At 39.3% G+C, this 16654-nt stretch overlaps 1 protein-coding gene across 2 annotated transcripts in view; it reads right to left on the reverse strand.

Moving 5' to 3' along the window:
• Positions 1 to 216: 216 nt before the first annotated feature.
• The window catches only part of LOC108240358 (protein argonaute-3), a 31337-nt gene continuing 14899 nt past the window's right edge, over positions 217 to 16654 (reverse strand). Inside the window, exons 6-19 of one of the 2 annotated variants that reach the window (XM_017423756.3) lie at positions 15580 to 15714; positions 15372 to 15459; positions 14123 to 14270; positions 13832 to 13951; positions 12434 to 12577; positions 11585 to 11718; positions 11001 to 11185; positions 10741 to 10900; positions 10492 to 10582; positions 10211 to 10405; positions 9603 to 9737; positions 8372 to 8473; positions 7984 to 8183; positions 217 to 7780 (exon numbers count right to left, since the gene is read on the reverse strand). In XM_017423756.3, coding sequence (XP_017279245.1) covers positions 7672 to 7780; positions 7984 to 8183; positions 8372 to 8473; positions 9603 to 9737; positions 10211 to 10405; positions 10492 to 10582; positions 10741 to 10900; positions 11001 to 11185; positions 11585 to 11718; positions 12434 to 12577; positions 13832 to 13951; positions 14123 to 14270; positions 15372 to 15459; positions 15580 to 15714 — 1946 coding nt within the window. In that variant the 3' untranslated portion in view covers positions 217 to 7671. The remainder of the gene's footprint in view (positions 7781 to 7983; positions 8184 to 8371; positions 8474 to 9602; positions 9738 to 10210; positions 10406 to 10491; positions 10583 to 10740; positions 10901 to 11000; positions 11186 to 11584; positions 11719 to 12433; positions 12578 to 13831; positions 13952 to 14122; positions 14271 to 15371; positions 15460 to 15579; positions 15715 to 16654) is intronic. The other variant, XM_017423757.3, reaches the window with a different exon arrangement.

The following is a 16654-nucleotide window of genomic DNA, read 5'->3' on the forward strand; positions in this document are numbered from 1 at the left end:
AGAGATATTATGTTTACCTCCCATAAAATAAAACATTTTAAAAAGTACTGACATGTTGCATTTAAAATGGTTTGTTTCTATATTCAGACATGTCTAACTTCAACCTAATTTCTTCTGTAGGTTTAACCGTGGCGGGCCAACATAATTCTGTGCATTCAAGGTTTATAGCCTAACATTTCACTGCGGACACACAAATATCTCATTGTGACAACCAAGGTAAAGCAAAGCATTTTATTGCAAGTATTAGTCAAAGATACACTTCAAACTGAAGCAAAGCAACACTAAAAAGGCCAACAAACTATAGGAGAGTTACAAAAGAAAGACATTTAAAACTGAAAGGAATAGAGCTGTTGGTACAACAGAGCCTTTGCTAAATACTGAGACATGGATCATCTTGTGTTGACTGCTCAACGTATACATCTGTTTGCTGGTGCCTCCCTCAGAAGTATCAGAGCCCATGATCTTTAGTTTGCTACAATGAAGAAAAACATCTTTTTTTTCTGAACAATCAGAGAACACGAAGTGTTTCAGATCCTTGGCCACTGTTTAATTATCTGCCATCAAAGCATTTTGTGTGAACAAATGGCATCAGGAGCCTAATCTCTTCTGCAGTATTTGGTTTGAAATCTGCTGGAATGCAAATGCAAAAAAAATGAAAATATTACTACATGTGGGCCATGAGAGTAAACATTATGATAAACATTTACAGACCAAAACTTATTTGGTTGAAAAGGACAAAGGGTCTTTTTGCTTTGGAACATGTTTAACAACACTCAAAGGTCCATGTCTCTGACTGATGGGCTGAGGGACAACCAACAGTTTCAAAACTAATTCAAAAGAAAAAAAAAGTTTATCACAACACGATTTCTTCTTGGTTCTTATTACAGGCACAGGTCTCTGTAATCCAGCACTCTAAGGAACCTTGTGGTTCTTTTCGAGCCCGGGTCAAACTGTATCTGAAAATCAACATCTAGACAATGAGAACCAACAAAGTTCGTACAAACTGTAAAAAAAAAACTCAGATCAGACTTTTGATATCCAAAGCATCCTGAGCCAGAAGACACTGCTCATCTGGAGAAAACAAATGCCAAGAGTGGTTTCCAAATAATGTTTGACCCAGACCTGGTTTCTACATAAATACAGATGAGATGGAGCAACGTTTAAAAGTTCACACTTCGTCACCAAGAGATCACAGCGTTTCTCCAACAATGATAGTGGTTTACATGAGAAGCGAGAAGAGATGAAGATGCCAGTTGGGAGTCAGAACAGATCAAGTACATAGGCTAGGTTTCTTGGTAGGCCACCCAACAAAGGCTCTGCGAGGTCACATAGATTTCTGACGGCTGTGTAAGAACGCACTTAAGGCTGAGGCATGTCTTCTCTTGTGGAATGAGACCTGTTCCTGTTGTAAAATATTCTGGCACAAGAAAGGTGAAACTCAAAAAGGAGACAATTTCTGAGGAAAAAACGCTAAGCCTACTCAAAAGATAAAGTAAAAAAAAATAATAATAATAATAATAATAAAATAAAACGTTATTTGCCTTTCCAACATCTTTCTTTCCCTCCATCCCCCCCCCCCACTTACATGGCTAACGTACCAATTAGCAGCTTGGGATGAACAGTCAGCTTTTCAACACTCGGGTCAGTGTGGTTCACAAATGGTTCCCTTCGTCAGAGATGAGCTGCAGCATGTGGCGAGTTTGACCCTCTCAGGTGGTAAAACCAATGCGGAGGGTAAAGATCAGGAAAATATCGAGGACGAGAGAGTTGACCTGGAAGTGTCAGTCCTAGATGAACAACTGTGCAACGAGTCAAATCAACGCTCTTCCTCCCCTCAACCTCGCATCCCTCCGCTATATTGTTGTGCTTGCATGTCTAAGAGAATAAGGCGTTAACATGAAGGGGGAGGGGCTTAACAAAGGCCTCTTTCTCCTTGCTCTGCCCCCACCATGCTGCAAAGTGATGCAGAGACTCCAGGCCGCTTCAACGTACTCTCAATAAATACACCATAAAATATTCGGCTTATATTTCATATATATATATATTTAAAGAACAACACATTTAAATAGGACAATAAAAATCGGCTCAAGAACAATATTTCAAAATTGGATAAGTGTTAAGACAAAACAGAATATATATATTTTTTTACAGTTATACCTATTTTGACTCTAAAATAGTTACTGTATAAGAATATCGCAATCAGGCATTACTCAAGCATTATATGTAATAAAAGCAATTTGCAGTTTTCTTTCATGTAGTATAACATATGCAGCATACCAAGGTAAGTGAGGTGCAGTGTTTTGAGATTTCTTGTAATAGAAAGATTTCAACCCTCCGGACTGAAAAGGTACCCACAGAACTACAGACCGTCCTCAGTTTAGTCGTCAGCATACCGGCTCAAGACAAGGTACTCCTGGGAACACATTCCCTCCGTCAGGGACAAGACACATGGCAGGGCATTGCACTAAGATGGGAACTATTGCCATGGACTGCTACTAAGGCTGGGCATCAAGAGGAAAGTCTCAATACTGACACTGTACCTGGTATCTTTAATGTTAATATATTAAATGTAGGGACATTAACATTAAACAGCTTAAAATCTTGACTGGATTCATTGTTTTTTTTCTGCTTGCTTGAAACAGATCTGCTGTTTTAAGTGAGAGAAAAGATTAAAAAAAAAAAAAAAAGTACTACCTGTTGTTGCAAGAGTGCACTATATTAAAAAGGTCCGGGCTTCAAAGTTGCTTCAGAAATTTTCAGCCCTGAATCTAGAGGGTAGAAAGAAATCATGTTCTGATACCCAGCTCCAGCTGTAACAAGGTGTCGAGCGGCAGTTTCAGAGAGGAAACAGACACCCGAGAGCAGGTCGGGTCAGCAACAGAGGAGCACAAGGCCCACTGTTGATGACCGACTGCGAAGTTTGGTAGCGCACATCCCTTCGACTTCCCCTTTAGGCTGAGGTTTGAATCATCTCCTCTTCTTGAGGCGGAGAAATGAAGCAACAGGGTTTGAAACCTCTTGGCTATGTGTCTGAGTGAGAGTGGCAGTCTTTAAAGTGCTGTGCTATGTTTGTCAAACGTGAGATGGGGTGTGTCACACCATCCCTGTGTCATTTATGCCCCTAAGCTCCATCCCTGCAAACCCACCCAGATCCACATTCCACTGTACCAACAAACCACTGGTCCAATACACTAAACGCACTAAAAAAAGCGATAGCTCCATCAAGACCATATACTTGGCATAATATTCTACATCTATGTAGGCTTACAGTCTAAAATACACAAAATACATATTTGCATTGCCATCTCTAAATAATAAACAAGTGAGTTTGTGTAAAATGCAGCCCATCCTGCACTGAGGAATTCTTATTTCTTTGATTTTACATTTTCACTTTCAATATACAGCACCATCAAGAGGAAAGGCACTTTCTGTGGACTTTTTCCTCACTCCTTCGCTTCCTTCCACAACAAAAAGAGCAACCAAAATCTGTAAGACTGATTAATTACTATAAATGTAAAGCATCTTACTTCGATTAAAGAAATGAAAAACGATTTGAGACACTGACCTTGTGCAATCAATTTGACAATTTTCTTCAGCTCGTCGGTGTGCATTGTTTGCAAATTTGAAATTAGTGTACCCTATTATTTTCATCAAATATGATAAGTAATTTTAATACAAACAGAGGAAAAAAATCAAGAGTTTTTCTTTGCCATCGACACAAATTTATTTTGAGGAAGAAAAACAAAAATTATCCAATCAGAAGGTTCACTCTCACTGGGCGAAAAGGTCTTGCTTATGTTAGGTCATCTCTTACCTATATTTGCTAAGAAAAGCTGATGACATTTTAAAAGTTAGCCAGGCAAACACATCTGCTATGTAAACATGTGTTTCCACGATCTGAACATCCATTTCAGACAGCAAAGACAGTGAATCAATCAACCCCATACATTCATCTATTTAACTTCTGTAGTAATTTGCCACCTAAAGCTTTCACTGATCAGCTTCAGTTCTTTTTAAAACACTCACTTAAATAAATCAGGGAACCCGCGAAACTGTCCTTCAGCTCTTACCTTTCCTACACCTTGTAGGGGGATTGGTTGAAATTGTATGGCCATGGAATGTAATCCTCTGGCACAGGGGAGTAAATTTTTAAGAAGCAAAAATAAGATTACCAGCTTTGTCACACTGCAGATTTACCAGGAGGCCAAGTCTCTGAATCCGTGAGCCCCTGGAAGTGGCTAAAATATGGAGGCCAGTTTAAGGAAAAAGGAGGAACAGAGGTTGCAATATGATGCAAATCCTCCCAAAGGGTTTAACACAAAAGGAATAACAATGTTGAGTTATTCTTTGATAGCGCGTCTTTGAAATGGATTACCAAAACCTTCAAGAACTACTTGCCTAATCCTTCCCACTCCACCCCACCTTGTTAAGGAGCAGGCATCAGCACCAGTCGAGGGAAAACCGAGAACATTCAAGAGAACAAGATCAACATGACAACCGACTCTTCTTCTGTTCTTTTTTGTTGTTGTTGTCACTACAGGATGTAAAGCACAGGCTTTCCAAATATGCAAACATCCGCTCCTCTATGACAAGCTTCCAACTGCTTGAACATTGACAAAAATTAGAAGAGAAATAAGTATTAAGCATCTTGCAAGCTGTTTTTTTCTTTTCAACACCAAAGAAAGAGGTGGGTAAAGTACGCATCCCCTATCAATAACAGTATGACAGTCCAAACACACGTCACTAGGTCCAACAAGCCCACCACTGTTCACACAGATACTATACGTTATACACTGACACAGGAACAAGTCAACAGTCAGTTGCAATAATAAAACTGTTATTTTTTGAACTATTACTTCTCATGATACATTTATTACTAAGATTGATAATTAGACTACATTTTTTTTCTGTTAGCAAAAATAAGTGGTGTGCATTACATAACTTAAAATGTACAAATATATTTTTTTTATTCTGGCTTTTTAAAAAGGCTTTCAGATACTTGTGAAATAAAGGCTCAAACCCACTGGCTTCCACAGTGGAAGGCTCGCCCATGAAAGGCAGTCAAATGCAACAGTGGAGGCAGGACCCTTATTTATACCCCACCGTCCGAAGGAACGTCTGCTGTTGTTCCATTTACAAGCTCTCAATGCTGATCTAACCCAAATTAAAAATCATGCATCTAAGCTTATCTTACCTAAAGTTATAAAACTTGTAAATCTAAATCTTTCCGCACCGATCATAACAGAAGCACCCTCTCTCCCGTCCTTCCATTAGTGAGGTTTAATGTTTGTTTGTTTTATTCTCTCCACTACCTTACCTGCTCATAATGAGTCTCCTACAGAGGCTCAGATTCAAATTCTTAGAGTAGCACCATGCCTGTGTTCAGTCCAGAAACACACGCTTCTTTTAGTGCAGATAACTTTTCTACAAATATGTCCCCAACAAGCTTCAGGTCATCAGCAGAGGAGAAAAGCTACACGGGGACCGTAAACTACTCACTCCCACATTTCTACACAACACTTAAGCCAACGAGCAGTCTGGAGGCGTAGTGTGCAGGACACTGCTGTGTATCTCTGCAGTGAGCTGCCTCTGTTTGGTCTCTTGGTTTCCTTTTGACGCCAGTAAGGCACAGACGACGTGTGAAAAGAACTAGTGTCAACAAACGGTCGTACTTCGGCTGCAGCTGTCTGTCATCTGCTTGACTCCTCTGCTGTGCTTTGAAGCAAGTCCCAGTTCAGGGCCAGTTACATGGGCAGGAATTTCACCTTCTGTGGACTTTTAAATTTCTATTAAGTGAAAAATGTTACTGAAAGAATTGGTTTATAACAAGGCTAACTCCATGCCCATAAGCCCAGTCCACTTTTTTTTTTTCCTCCAAACTCAATGTAGCAGCTGGATTCATGTCTTGTAACATTAAGCAAAAAAAAATAAAACGCTCCAAAGAAATAAAACCACTCCGAAGCAAAGCCAACACTCCTGTACAAGCATTTAGAATACATACTTTGAACTATAGGATATCTGGATGAGATGTACAGTCAGTAGATGGATGATGAGAAGAATGAGAGGCATCAGGTGATACGTTCTTGCTTAAATATCCTGTCCATGTTTTGGAGTATAACGTTTGATCAGGAATACAGCTTTTGACAATCAAATGTTTCTGCCAGGCACTTGAATACTACCTCATTATGGCCTTAATACTCCACTCTGCTGTCGTCAGGTGAAAAGGTTTGCAATTTTTTTTTTTTCAGCCATAATAAAAAATCAACCTCATTAGCAAACTATTGATCAGGAGTTCGAAAAGTCAACAGACATGCTCGAAAACCACAGGGGCGCATTAAATCCTTCAGTTCAAGTAAAAAAAAATAATAAAAAAACGACAAATCGCAGAAACTGTTGCACCATTTTTGCCTAACAGTAAGGAAAAAGGTAAAAAAAAAAAAAGTGTGCTGCTCATTTGACTCACAGAGGAGCAATGCAAAAAAAAAAAAGTGCCTTGGAAGTGGCAAAACTTTTCTCCTTTTGAGGAAACTCACTTTCTGATGAAATATTTAACTGTTATGAGTCGCTCAAGTCCCCTAAAATCCTCTTCCCTTCGCTCGTCTGATTATTGCACTAAAAGAAAACCGTTGACACAATCGCTAATTATCCGCCATCTCAAACATAAAAAGGGAAATGCAAGATAAAGCACTGAGTGAAATGAATGGGCGATGATTGCTGAGATTAAAAACAAAAAGCTTACATAGAGTCATTAAAAAAGGTAGAATCATAAAATGTTTCACATGATGCAGAAGAAACAACTAGATTAAAACAGTGTTACACTCAAACATACCCCATAGATGGTTGAAATTCAGCAACTGATATATCAGCCAATAAACCTGCCCCAGTACAAACAAGACAACTGACTGGTTCGACTTGTGACTTTAGGGGGGCATTTATACCTCGTCGCCAACAGATGGCAGTGTGCTCAAAAATTATATTTGTCTCAAAAAAGAAACACTAATGAGAAGTGACAAAAGGAGAGAAAAAATAAAAAGTGGCAACTTGGGAGGACCCATGGTCCGTAAAACTGTGCTCCAAAATAAACCAAAACGCTGCTTACTAGTTTCAAAGGTTGGGGAGTATCGACAAACTACAGTAAAATAGAAAGAATGTAAAAGTGCTGCTGCTCAAACCGACTTGAGGTACTAGAAATGGCAAAAGGAGCAGAATAATAGACCATTAAAAAGGTCCACACCAGAGGAGGGGAAAAGTAAAAAGAAACAAAAATAAAAACACCCTCAGGGTCACAAAAAGAGGAGACAAACAGAAAAAATAACAAAAAAAAAACAACAAAACAAAACAAGAAGGGCACTAGAAAGGGGCCTAATAAGGGAGGAAATCAACTAGTTGGCTGGTTTAATATTGCATAATAGTGCTGAGTTTCTGTCTTGTTTTTTTTTAAAGCAGCGATTGCATCCTCAGTCCAGTGTGGGGGGGGTGCCTTCTCCCCTCTCTCCTCCCTGCTTTCCTCTGCACAGTGTCAGGTCCGCATTGACTAGGCATGTGGGGGGGTGGGGGGGACATGCACCTATGAGGACTTCTAGACTGGCGAGCCAGGCGTGCATGGCTGTTTTTGTGTTTGTGTGTCTGTGTTAAAGGGGGTAATGTTTGAAGAGGGTGGTTGTTGTTCACTCAGGCGAAGTACATGGTCCTCAGAGTGTCGTGGTGAATCTGAACAGCTTTGGCCAGCGCCTGGGGGTCACGACCGTTACTCTGACCAGAAACATGGCTGCCTTCAGCGCTGCGGAAAGAGAAAGGACTAGCTGTAGCAAAACAACAAACTATATCCAGCTGCATGCCTTCAAAAATTATACATTCGTCCAAAGAAAAAAAAAAAAAAAAAGACAACTGCTGTTAAATTACTGCAAAAATAACTGTTCAGATTCTTGCTGCTTTAACATTTGAAGTTTAAAACAACAAAACCTGGTTTTCGACTCTTTTTACCTGTCATGCTCTTTGTCCACCAAATGGTAGCGGGCACGGAAGGCCACCAGGTGGGCGTAGTAGGCAGGTGCAGGGATGGAAACTGAGCGGGTACAGCGCACATAGGTGTGGCACAACTGGTAGGTGAGCAGCTGAAACTCGTCAGCAGTAAAACAATTGTCGTCCCACAGTACATGGTAGTGGGAGGGCCGACTGGTGCCCTGAGGAAAAAGTAATAAATGACAATATTAGTCACTGGATTTTCTTTTAAACTGGGCTCACAAAATGAAAAGAGCTGTGGTAGCACTCAGACAGGTGTTGAGATTTGTTGGTTGTTTAGTTTGGAGGATTGTGACACAAAACGGCAGCGAGTTGTAAACAGAAGACAAGATGAACAAGATGTTCTAACCTGTATTCCAGCGTGACTGCAGAGGTAAAAATCAAACTCGTAGGGATGTGTGATGTCAGTATCCACAGTAGTACCAGCAGGAATGTTTCCACTGCGTCCAACCTTACAAAGCAAACATCATGTCAGTTAGTCCCAACTATAGCCAGTAAAAAAGGAAAATAAATAAATAAGCAAAGCATGCGGGGAGATCAAAACAAAAACAAACACAGAAGAACATTTAAAGCCCTTCATGATTTTAGGACGTACGATTCTACTAATTCTACTAAATATAAACACATCATGGCACAGCCATTAAAAATGTTCAACCAGTTTTTTCCCCAAAACAACCCATTATTTTTATAATGCCCTTGAGAGTTTAATGCTCTGAACGAAAGTGCCTGTGGAAAAAAAATAAGGTTATTACTGGTTGGTCTTACTCAGGAGACACTGAGTGCCACTCCAGAGCTATTGGTCTGGGTTGGGGCTAATGCTTAAATCGAATGCAATTACACAAGTTAGGAGGGGTAACAGTCCAATTAACTATCAAAGGTAAATAAAGAAGACCATTTTCAGTACTTATTGTGCTAATAAAGAGCATAAACTAGAATGATCTCCTCGTAGTTGTACAACTTCAGCAGCCAGTAAGTTTGCATCTTTGTTCACATTCATGACAAATGCAGTTATTTCTTATTCAGGTATTGATCAAGTCCTGAAACTTTTCTTTGACAATATCAGCATTTTTAATCTTTACCTATTAATCACTTGTAAAATGTAACTTTATGCCTTTTTTTCCTAGTTTTATTGCATATATGACAGTTGAAAATTCAGGGATCTATCAGCACAGTTATGGCTGTTCACCCTTAACTCTTCTCAGCTCATCAGGTTGATTCATTATCAAACAGCTGATAATGTTAATTAAACCTAACAACCAATATCAGCTCTCATTCACCACTTTGGTTCTTTAGGGTCATTATTTTTCTCTTGTCCTCTCAGTTATTTGTGTAAAATTGTCACTTTTGTTCAAATTTTGTCAAATTTGCAGAAATTTTCTTTCCAAAGTGGCCTCGCACAAGGATTAATCGGACAAATAGCCACGAAAATATGAAACTGCTCTCAGTGTTTTTACAGAGGCAAAGGCATAAAAGCAATATTGACTAACTTTAATAGGAGCAATTATTTTGTTCTACTCAAATAGGCAGTGTTTTTTATTTATTTTATTTTTTTTGTGTGCGTGCATGTGTTGGGAACTTACTCTCTCATTACGGTCGGCGCAGAAGAGGCGTGTATGGTGGCGTTTTTGCACAACAATGTAGGTAATGCCTGGCTGGTACTCCTTCTCCAGGCTGATACAGGCCTCACGGATGGCCAGCAGCTCATAGTACAGCACCTGATGAGTGGGAGGACAAACGCTGCTTGAGGTGTTTTTGGGGAAAAATTAAACCACTTAAAGAAAACTGTGTAAACTTTATTCTTAGAAGTTTAAACTGCTGGTATCAAAGTACACCCCAAACACAAACTATTTAATGTGTAATAAAAATTTAATTAATAGCAAAAGTGAACATGTATTCACTTATTATTTTTACAAAGATGTAACTTTGTAAAATAAATAGGATTTACATTTTTACAAATTTCAGCACTTAATTATTCCTAAACCTGAGCTCACCTGGACACTTGAAGACTAATATTAAATTATTTAACTAAGTCTGCAGGTTTTCCAAACACCCAGGACAACATTGTCAACTACAAACACTTTCTGGAACATATTCTACAGAACTTTGACAATGATCTGGGGTTTATTTCACTTGATGAGTAAAAATAAAAGCTTTTTATTTCAAAAAAAGAAAAGAAGTGATAGCAAACCTGTCTGAACTGGCCTTCTGAAACTCCGTCCCTGTAGAAAATGATCCTGGTAGGCTTGTAGCGGGTTGACTTGTAGAACTGGATGAGCAGTTCCCGCACCATGGAGGCCAGGTCCTGGATGACCTCCTGCCTGGGTCTCTGGACACGCACAGTGGCACAGTACCTGCTGGGGTGGGCGTCCATACTGCCAACCACCTGAAAGAGATAAGTGACGGAGGAGGAGGGTAATGATGATGAATCAGAAGGAGAAAGTAAAAGAGTGCAGAAGAGATGAAACTAACTGCTGCAATTGAAGGCTTCTTCCCGTCTCCAGCTGGTGGATGTGTGACATCTGCTCCCAGGAAGATAACTGGCTGCTGAAACACTGATGGTCTGCGGATCAAGAATCGGCAAAGACGGGAATTAGAAGGAGTGTGGCATCATACGGCATCATGATGACCAATACATTGTCGAAACAAGTTACCAGTTTCAAATAAATAATACTATAAGACAGTTGTGATTAAGAAAAGTTAGAGGAAACTCTGACGTACCTTTGGTGAGGCACCAAGATGTTGTTTATGCCTCCCAGCTTCACATTGATCTTGAGGCAGAGGTTGGAGAGGGTCTGAGGTGACGTCTTTACTACATTCTTCACCTGAACACACTGGGTCGCCATGCCCAAAAGGGTGTCTCCCACACGCTTCACCTCCGCTGTGGGGGTTTCACCAAAGACAATAGTTTTTAAGTACTTGTTTGTGTTGGAAGTACATTTCTGGATTAAAATATGTTCGTGGTGCAGCAGTTTTCTAACCATAGACTGGAGTTTTCCCAGGAAGAATGACAATGATGAGCTGTAGTCCGGCATAGGTGTTCTTCAGGTGTCTGAACATGGGCTCCACGCTGTCCGCTCCCTGGGCGTATTTACAGAAGCACGGCTGGCCTTGGATGGGCATCCCAGCATCCTTAGAGATTTTACGGAGCTGGTCTGTGAAACCCCTGCATAAGAGACAAACGTGAGTGAAAGGAAACAAATCGCCTAACAACATAATCATTCACATAATTATTGGGATTTATTCATTAATTTATAGACAGGCTTTTCTTCATGTCCACAGCAACTTGTGTTGAGGCATGTAACAGTATTGTATTTGTGTTTTTGGAGGAAATCTCAGGTGATTTTGATTAAACACGATAGAAGCCTTTTAGGGTTTTCAAACTTCAGATGAGACGTTATTTGATCATAAACCGGATCTGGATTGCTGATATTAACAAGAAAAACTGAGATAAATTGAAATAAACCAACTAAAGTTTTCAAACTGATGAGGTAAGTTGTAAAAATCTGCTCTTTTTTTTTTTTTTTTTTTAAATTGGGTGTCACATTGAAAGAAAGAATCTCACTTGAGAATTTCTTCCCGACACTGCCTCTGTGTGGCGAAGCAGGCAATAGCCCACATCTTGATCTCCACCCCAGTGTGGAACTGCTTTCCCCTCATGTCCCACACCCCGTGGCTAGGTGTGGCTACAGTGCGGTTCTGAAACAACATCACAGTCTCAGAACACGTACTAGAAATTACGCAAGTGAAAACTCACATGTTCACAGCACTCACGCTTAAACAGACAGAATAACAAACACAACCTCAGTCACAGATAAAAAACACACAAACTACATGCATTCTGCATCCACACCAATCTGCACATAAATCCACACGTGGACATAAGAATCAAAGAAACAAAACATGCTTGTGTAAGTTTCTACAAGACAAAGACAACTATATAAACTTTCATGTTGTAATATATTCCTACATCCTATAGCTTAGCTGTGTGATGCAATGAAGCAGGTAAATGTATTGTGTGCATAAATACAGAGTAAAAATATATAAATATGTGTCAAGTATTAACCAAAATGATAGTTCAGTCTCAATAAGCAGCTTTGTTTTTTAAAATCTCTCTGAATCTACAGTATTTTAGTATCGAAATGCTAGCCAATCACAATTTAGGTGTTTAAGAAAAGGTTTTCTGAATAAAACAAAGTTTAGCACCTCCATTTTATTATATATGTTTTTGAGAAGTAGGATAAAAGGTTGCATTACTGAGACTCAACCATACAAGCCAAAAAACCTAAATAAATAATTAAGTAAGCAAACCCTGAAGGACAAACAGAAGCCAGTGTTAGTTCCCCCACATGAACAGAAGGGGAAAGCGTGTCAGACAAACAGAGAGAATGGGCGTGATTTAAAAGAAGGGTACCATAAAGTGCTCAGTGCTCACCCTGCCGCCGTACTGCAGCATGGGGGCGGGTAGCACTCGCCCCGTCACGTGGGCCATCTCGTCACGCACTTTAAACTGGAACTCCTGCACAAATGGATCCGCTTCATAGTTGGCACTGCGCACCTGCAAAGAGGAGGAGGCGGGAAACTTAGACATGTTTCTACTGATCACCTGAGGATTATTGTTTAAATTAAGAGTCTGGTTGCTGTTCTAACCACCAAAAAAATTCTTGTGTTTATTTTAAGTAAGGTTAAAGCCAGCAGGCATTCTGCTCATGATTATATAAAAACATGAAGACAAACAGAAACACTTCTGACAACCAGCTTCTTTAGATTTTATTTTTTTAAATCTATATCTATCTATCTATAAAAGAAATTGAGCCAAGCAGTCTCAGGAGATCAGACAGCCTATGTATTAGTACAATAGTAAACTGTAGAGCTAGACAAATATATTACAAATAATTCTTCCAAGCCAGTCTAGAAGAGAACGTACAGTCCTTTAGTAATAACCAGCTTATTTTTTGTGTTTCATTTCATGTTCTGCATTGTGAAGATGAGGAAAGATAGAAAAGTTATCAATGAACCTGCAATAAAACACCCGCCATCAGTACCTTATTGAAACTCTATTAGGATATCTAAATGTAGAACAGAATTTATTATGTAGCTTTGACAGGCACAGCTTATCTGTTTATGCTTCACTCATGTCATCCAGCCAGTGGTGCATAAAAACATGGTCATGTTTATTATGATTTGTTGTTCTGAACACCAATCATTTTGCTTCTTAGACAACAGCTCAAGGGACATGGTTTAATAAGCTAACAACACATAAAATGTGTATAGCTAATCTCATTGGAGCCAGCGGCAGGCAGTTTTTCAGCCCTTCTATAAACAAATGCTGTAGACACTGTAGGAGATTCATATTAAAGCCATTTGGAATGAGGCTTTTTTTTGTCCTTGGGCAGATTTGCACTGTAATTGCCTACTGTGATGGAAAAGCACAAAGACATGCCTCTGGTAATAACATAAAATGAGAGGTGAGGTGATTACAAACTCAGTCATTTAACAAAATCATGAGCAGCACAGCATCAAAGATTTGAAAGAATAAATTTTCCATAAAAGTGTTACCAGCTTCACTTGAAATATTCTATATTATCACTACATTTAGGCGTAATGTGAACTATAAAGTACAGCGTTTTTGTTAGCAGGGATTGTTTTTGTCATCAATTCTGCATTGTTGAAACTTTCTTTGCTTTTGTTTCCTGTTTTATGACCTCAGATACTAGATTTTATTATACAAGTAATACAACAATACAAATTTTGAATAGAAAAAAAAACCAACACACATTTCTAAAAAAATTCACCTAAACCTAAAACTCACCAGCCTGCTGATCTCCTCTTGTCGGTCGGGTGCAGAGCGAGCTGTGGCTTTAATCATTGTGGAGGTCTGATTATCTGTCAGCTTCTTGATGCACCGTTGACCAGCTACGATGTTACACACCTGCAATCAAAACAAGAAGGATTTCCTGTAGGCTTTCAACATTTCTGCAGCTGTTCAACTTCCCATTTTCTACAGTTACCACAAAAAACTGAAATCATTATAATGTAACTTGTGTCATTAAATTATTGAAGTCAGATGAGACTGTGGAATAAAAGGTTGTTTTTTCCTCACCTCCAGAGGCAGGTAGGTGTGCTTTTGCTCCTGGCCCACTTGTAGACAGGGCAAATGTGGGTACTTGAGCTGCAGGTTGTACTTTTCCCTGAAATACTGGGCTACTGTACGTTCTACAGTCTGACCATTCTCCAACTGAAGAGGGAACCTGAAAAAATAAATAAATAAATAAAAAATCCACCCGTTAAAACTGAACGGCATTATAATCTGCAGATTTACTGAGTTCATCTTAATTGATAACTTCATATTTTCATTATTATAAATGCTCATCAAGTCCCTCCACTGTGCTGTGTTTGTTAATTTGGTTATTATGATAAAATGTGTTTTTTATTAACTGCTATATATTTCCTATAAAAAGCAGACAATTTTTACTGACTTTTTAAAAAAGTACTCACTGCATTGTCATAAAGACTGGTAAAAAAACAAAAAACCCTGCACTTTTTTCAACCCCTATCATTTCAATGGTTCATGTGTCTTTAATTTAAAAATTTGTAATCAAAATTTGTGAATGTCTGCTAACTACCGCCGTGAGTTTATTTACCCACAGAAGCAGCTGAAGTGACTGAAAATAGGTCAACAATGATGACATACGTAGAAGAGCTGTTTGACAAATCCAACAACTCTGATGTCCTGGTACATATTCACCCTCAGATTTAAGTAAATCATGCAGATAAAAGTGCTTTGTTTACATTGAGCGCGTACCTGCATTTCAGAATTGCATATCTGGAAAACTCCTGGAGTAAACCCTTTTAAACTGCACCATTTAGTATAGTTCAGAATGATCTTTTTTTTTTTAATTTAATAGTGTGCAATGAGTACCTTCATGTACCTAAATTGTAGTTTGGTTAAAATTATTACAGAAAACAAAAATCTTTTTAAGACTTGGCTTTCAAGAAAACTGATGACAAAGAGAGAGTACGGAGACAGTGGTAAGTTTTAGGCCAATGAGAAGTTTAAGCTGGATTTGGACAAACTGTTAAATAAAAAAAATAAATAAAAGAGTCCTTCCTCATCATTACTTAAAAAGGTATAGAGTTAATTATTTGAATAAAACATCAGCCGCTGCAAAATAATTCACGCAGTAAGAGATGACTAATGTCGATTGCATAATTGTCAGATGAGTAAGCAGTTATTTTTGGTGTCGGATTGGTGATTGCCTCTTTTTGGACCACGTTCCCCGCCTTCCCCTCCCAAACCCTCATGCAGACCAGAGTCTCCTGTTTTCTTCCACACCACAAGGCTGACTCACGTTTGATGGCTGGCAGGCCGACGGGTCACGTTGCAAACACGATACTTCCTCCGCATCGTTCCACAGTGCGTCACCTCCACCTTTAAACCTGCCGAACATTATGAAGGCGTTAAAGCGACATGAATGTCTGTGGCATGTAGCTCAAACTCGCCCTCTGAGCACACACTTTAAACCAAGTTCAACCCCAGTTTTACACCCCCCGCCTCACCTTTGATTTCTTTGGTGAATTTGACCCGGTGCGAGTCTGTGAGAGGGCGAGGCTGCTCGTCTATGTTGTGGATATCCAGAACTTCACACATGAACTGGATAACTGGCTGGGCTTTGTAGAAAGCCGTGGCAGAGACTGGAAGATAAAGCAAGGTCAAGAATTACTTAAGAGAAAGAAAAAAAAAAGAAAAATCTGCTGTCAAACTGGAGTGGAAAAAATGTCCAGCTGCTGTTGGAGAAATAATGAAACAAACAAAAAATAAAAAGGAGTTTATTGTTGAGGATAAGAGAGCTGCTGGCAAACTATCAACATCTCAAATGTTTTGATGATAAATAATAACGGCCTTTCAGAAAACCCTACAATGATGAGCAATGACAAAGAGGGCAATGCACTGAACTGCTGATTTCCACAGTCTTACATAATTGACAGAATATGACATCACTTCGACCATAACTGTTCTTCTATTTAACGAGTTTTCATTTCTGCACATGTAAACGTGCGTCAGGCACATCTGTAAAAGAAAGATGCAGAATCTCTGGAAAATAGACACAAAAGCTTGTCTACTAGATAGACTTTCTAGTTAGAAACGCTATAGTGAATGATTTGCAAAAACTAGACTCTAGTTTTAACACCAGCTCTAGTTGTTGATGGAAAGCAGAGAAGAGACTTGAGGGAGCCAAGTGATTTATAAAAAGACGAGAGCGGGACAATAAGAAAGAGAAAAATCAGAGCAAGACAAAAACACATAAGAGGCGTTAAGAAACTAGAGAAATACAAAAGCTGCATCAAGGAAATGCCCCACATAGCTACACTGTTGACCCCACCAACACCCACCAGTCTCAGTCATCCAGGAAAAAGGATGTGTGAGTACACACACACACACACTGCTCCGTCTCCACAGCAACAGTTCCCATTCAGCCAAGAGACCACGTTTCAACATTCCTTCTATTCAATCAAAGCTGTCCCAGGCTGGAAAACAGTCAAATTTTAAACTTGGCGCTCACAAAGTTTTATTTAGCCTCCTTAAAACGAACCACCACCCCCTAACGTAAGCAGCTCTTTGCTCTGGCCCTGC

This window comes from Kryptolebias marmoratus, linkage group LG16 (assembly GCF_001649575.2).
Source record: "Kryptolebias marmoratus isolate JLee-2015 linkage group LG16, ASM164957v2, whole genome shotgun sequence".
Classification (NCBI taxonomy): domain Eukaryota; kingdom Metazoa; phylum Chordata; class Actinopteri; order Cyprinodontiformes; family Rivulidae; genus Kryptolebias; species Kryptolebias marmoratus.